The sequence below is a fragment of the Pygoscelis adeliae genome, unplaced genomic scaffold (assembly GCF_000699105.1).
Source record: "Pygoscelis adeliae isolate BGI_AS28 unplaced genomic scaffold, ASM69910v1 Scaffold571, whole genome shotgun sequence".
Lineage (NCBI taxonomy): Eukaryota > Metazoa > Chordata > Aves > Sphenisciformes > Spheniscidae > Pygoscelis > Pygoscelis adeliae.
In genome coordinates, this window is record NW_008824129.1 from 151,304 (window position 1) to 156,328 (window position 5,025).

Genomic DNA, 5,025 nt, shown 5'->3' on the forward strand with positions numbered 1-5,025 from the left:
AAGGCTGCCACGGAGAGCAACGCGGGCTCCCTGCCCCGCAGCTACGTGTACGACGTCTGCTTCGCCGCCGGGACCGTCAACAGCGAGTTTCGGTTCCTCAGGCCCCTCTTCCCCTGCTTACCCGCTGGGCTGCCCCCCGGCCCGGGCGAACAGCGGAGCTCAGTGTGCTCGCAAGACGCAGCCAACCTCGGGGAAGAAGGCAACTGGGCTGTACAGGTGAGGGACGTGGCCGGGCCGAGGCGAAGGGGGGAGCGGGTAGGGAGCAGCGCGGGGCGGGGGATGTGCTCACCCCTGGCATTAAAGGCTACCGATGTTGCGGAGCGGGTGGTGGAGGAGCCACTGGGGCGAGAGAGGAGGGTAGAGAGGGTCTCAGAGCCGCTGGCGGGGGCCTCCCACGAGGATCCGGCACGGCTCAGCTGCTCCCCAAGGGCTGACTAACCGCGCCTCTCTGCATCCAGCTCTATGCCCTGAGTATTCGCGTTAGATCAAGTCTTTGATGTCACCACAAAGGGGGGCAGCTGGACCGTGAGAAGATGAGAAGTAGGGGTATGGATGTGTGAGCCACACAGTGGGTCCTGTCCACGCACTGCGTAGAGCCCGTAGGGACCCAGAGCAGGAACGACACCGCACCTAGGGACACGTCCTCCCAGAGGCGGCAGCACCGGGAAGGTAGTGGTCCTGTCCAGCGTTAAGCGGGACTGCGGGGACAACGGTGCAAAGGGGTGTCACGTCACTGATAGCGTCCCCTGCACTGCTGTTAGGAGCTGGTGCTCGGCGCTGCCAAGTGCCGTTCACCAGGGTGGTGGCAGTGCTGAACTCAAGCTGTCTTACAAGCTGCTGGAGGCCACGTTGGTGGGGATCTTCTGCCATCAAATTCCCTTATGTGTGGCTTGAATGAACAGTATTGGCCAGAAAAATGTTGATACTGGGGCTTTACAACGCACCCTCCCAGTCCCTTCCTGACCCAGCCGGGTGATCCCGGACAGTACCAGCACCTCTCTTCCCGGTGCTGCTGTGAACGTAAAGTGAGTCATGTTTGAGTCCTTTAAACTTCGGCTGTTCAAAGAGCGTGGGGGAGACAAGAGGTGGCCATTGAGACAGCTCCTTCTCTCCTCATGGAGCTACTAGTTTCCGGGGATCCATCTAGCACTTCACAAGAGTCTGGACGATAAACATATATGAGGCTGAAGACCCACAAACACCATCTCATGGTCATTCCACAGGATTTTCGTATTTCATAACCACTGATGACTTGGACTCACTTCACTGCAGGTTCTCAGAACCGCAGTCGCAGTAGCCATCAGGGGCGTCAAGGACCCATCTTGATACGTCAACATTAAACCACATTTACTGCTTGTGAGAAAGTGGTTTTTGTTTGGGGCTCTTACCATCTTAAATTACTCCCTCAGACTCATAAAAGGTTTGCAGTAGTGCCTTTGTGATGTCCACAGTGGAGGATGCTTTCTGGCTTTAGATTTTCCCCGTTCAGGTCAGAGACTCACTGCCTTGTCCAACCTCCTCTTTGGCTCTGGGTAGAGAAGAGTGGTGCCACCCATGCAGAGGTGTAAGACATGCCCTCTAAGCTTCTCGCTGATGCGTGCTTCAACGCCCAAACAACAACCTCCACTCTCTGTTCTTTGCAGGGCAGAGCTCCCCTCTCCGAAGACACGGGGCCCAGACCTGCGGAAGCAGCTTGCACTGCAAACAGGGGGATGGAGCTAAATGTCAATTCTGATCAAAACCCTTGGCACACCCATCAGTAAGTGAGGAGAAAGACAAGCATGTCTGTCCTCACCAGCTAACGTCCTCACAGGGAAAAGAGAACGAAGAGACCAAACACCCACCCAAAAGGTACCAGGGAGGTACAAGGCTTCCCTGTGAGAGAGCAAAACCACTCTCCTCTTGAGCAGTGCTTTATTCATGTAGGTATTTTGTAATTGTGATTTGGATGGAGGACGAGGACTGTGTTGCATGTTGATTACTCCGAGACTTGATGTATGTTTGTGAGAGTGCTACTGCTTCTAAATGTTAAGGGAAATCCTGAAAACTGGAAGCAGATCTTCAAGATAACTTTTTCCTACATCACCTTTTCTGCATTTTTTTCTTATGGAGAGGGATCTGTAATAATGTCTTAATTTTCTGCAGTCTGTTCAATACCAGGCCAAACAGATATTAAGCAAAATTAAGTGGTGCTTGCAAAGGAATTCCTTAATAACAAGCAGAGGCTGATTACATTAGAAACGGCTGACACTGGCACACTTCGCATATTTGACCAGGAGTTTACAGGTTCTCCACACTGTAAAGAGTGGGCTTTGAGCAATGTATTCATTCTTTTTTTCCCCGTAACATAAAATTGAAATCGACATTTCAGGATTTTTGAGTACAAGGTCGCAGAGAATTACAAGTACTGTTTGTGGTTTTACAGTAAAATAGGCTAAAACGTTTACAATAAACTTAAGGCACTGTAGAATATAGTGTCAAGAAGCTTTCTGTTTTCCTTTCATTAATCGATATTGATCTATAAAGTAATGTGATATTTCCTGTGGCTCACACATTTTTAAGAGTCAAATGCTTGATGACAGAAAACAATAAAACCTACTTGGAACTCCCTCGGGTGAGTGTGTTGTCTCGAAGATCACTTGTCACAGTCATCGCCGACACTTGTCACTGTCATAGCCACCCCAAGAGCAGCATTTTGGAGTAAATCCGTGCCTTTGGCGTGGATTTTATGCAGGGGAAATCAGAGCGACCTGGAAGTAGGCCGTTCTCAGAAGCCGGAGCAAGGTGGAGGGGGCTTGTCTGAGCCAAGCTGAGGTCCGAGAGATGCTGCCCCCGGTCCCTTTGCGAGGGCTCCCAGCCTGAGAGGCCGTGAATCGGGGAAACAATCTCAGTCCATTCCAGAAACCCGCCTGAGAATTACTACGGGGAACTACATGGCGATCGCTGCTGTGGTTCGTGGACCAGCTCACTCTGGATGCTGGACACCTGTAACAATACACAGCTTTTTCAGCTAAACAGCCTAAAATTCATGTCTTCACTGTGCATAAACACTTCAAACTGTTGTAGGGAGGGACATTAGAAAAACCAGCTTTAAATAAAACTCGTTTTCAAATAAAAGGCAAACAGAAGCATTGCTCATTCAAGTGGTGGCCATACTTTGAACAGAGTTGTATGGGCAGTTAAATCTGTGTGCCCTGAGCTCGCAACAGAGAAAGGTAGCGGTTGCTCTCTGTTCTGCAGTCTTTGCTCTGGGAAATCTCCGCGTCCTTCTGCAGGTCGGCCGCCTGGTGCCGCTGCTGACCGCAGAGGCGCGGAAGCTCCGCGCAGCTTCCAGATCCACCGCCCCCGGGGCTCGGCCGGGCGGGGCCGTTCGCGGGGCTGCACCATCCCGGGCTGCTCTGCTCGGGGGTCGGCAGGCTGGATCGGCAGCTCCATCCAGCTCACAGGGGGAGGAGATCGGTTGGCTGGGAGGCAATGGAGCTGAGGAAGAGCGCGGAACCGCTCCCAGGGCGAGCGGTGGCTCTCATCCTGCTGCTCCTTTGCGTGTCGGGGATGAGAGCAGAAACCGCCCTGTACTCGGTGCCCGAAGAGGCGGAGAGAGGCTCCTTTGTGGCGAATATCGCTAAGGATTTGGGACTGACGGGTGAGGAATTATCGGCTCGACAGGCTCGGCTCGTTCCTGACGGAGAAAAGCAGTATTTACAGTTGAACCAACACACCGGGGATTTGGTGGTGCGAGAGCAGATGGACCGGGAGGAGCTGTGCGGGCAGACTGAGCCCTGCCTGGTGCGTTTCGAGGTGCTGCTGGAGAGCCCACTGCAGTCCTTCCGAGCTGAGGTAAGCCTCACCGACATAAATGATCATGCTCCCGTGTTCTTAAATAAAGAGATAGTTTTAAAGATCCCGGAAAGTGCAATGCCGGAGGCTCGATTTTTGTTGGAAAGCGCTCAGGATCCAGATGTGGGGAACAACAGTCTTCAGCATTACAATATCAGCTCGAACGACTATTTCCATATCTACACCCGGAGGCGGAGTGATGGCAGGAGGTACGCCGAGCTGGTGTTGGACCGAGCCCTGGACCGGGAGCAGCAGGCAGAAGTGACTTTCAGTGTCACGGCTGTGGACGGTGGGTCTCCACCGCGCTCTGGTACAGCCTTAATCCGCGTGGTAGTCCTGGATACAAATGACAACATCCCGGTATTTACCCGTAGTCTGTATAAAGTCCGAGTATTAGAAAACAGCGCCGAGGATACCCCAGTGGTGGTGGTGTCTGCTAGCGATTTAGACTCAGGAACGAATGGGGAAATAGTTTATTCCATAGTTCAAAACTCAGAGGAAAATCTCCAGACGTTTAAAATAAATCCAGAGACAGGGCAGATTGGACTCAAAAAGACGGTGGATTATGAAGAAACAAAGACCTACGAGATAGACGTCCAGGCCACAGACGGAGGGGGTCTGTCCGCGCACTGTAAGGTGGAGGTGCAGGTGGAGGACGTGAACGACAACGCCCCCGAGGTGGTCATCACCTCCCTCACCAGCACCCTCTCGGAAGCCGCCCCGCCGAACACCGTGGTGGCCCTCTTCAACGTGCGGGACCGGGACTCAGGGGACAACGGCAGGACGAGCTGCGAGCTGCCGGGCGAGCAGCCCTTCAGCATCACGCCGCTGGCGGCCGACGCGTACGCACTGGTGACATCGGAGGCGCTGGACCGGGAGGAGGTGGCAGAGTACAACGTGACGGTGCGGGCCCGCGACGAGGGCTCCCCCGCGCTCTCGGCGTCCAAGACGCTGCTCGTGCGGCTCTTGGACGTGAACGACAACGCGCCCACCTTCGCCCAGGCAGTTTACACAATGGTGCTGAGCGAAAACGAGCCCGCGGGGACAAGCCTGGGCCGTCTGAGCGCCACGGACGCGGACGCGGGAAAAAACGCCCGCGTGAGATATGCGCTGGAGCCGCCCCCGCCGGGCGCACCCGCCGCTGCATCCTTCGTGTCCGTGGACACGGAGCGTGGAACCGTGCGGGGG

The 5,025-nt window shown here is 54.4% G+C and overlaps 2 protein-coding genes across 2 annotated transcripts in view; both read left to right on the forward strand.

The window, feature by feature from the left end:
* LOC103925594 (protocadherin beta-15-like) overlaps positions 1-438 on the forward strand; it is a 2,617-nt gene extending 2,179 nt beyond the window's left edge. The window contains exon 2 of the mRNA XM_009334326.1: positions 4-438. Coding sequence (XP_009332601.1) covers positions 4-438 — 435 coding nt within the window. The remainder of the gene's footprint in view (positions 1-3) is intronic.
* A 3,036-nt stretch (positions 439-3,474) lies between these two features.
* The window catches only part of LOC103925595 (protocadherin beta-15-like), a gene marked incomplete at its 3' end in the record, with an annotated part of 5,622 nt that continues 4,071 nt past the window's right edge, over positions 3,475-5,025 (forward strand). Inside the window, exon 1 of the mRNA XM_009334327.1 lies at positions 3,475-5,016. Coding sequence (XP_009332602.1) covers positions 3,475-5,016 — 1,542 coding nt within the window. The remainder of the gene's footprint in view (positions 5,017-5,025) is intronic.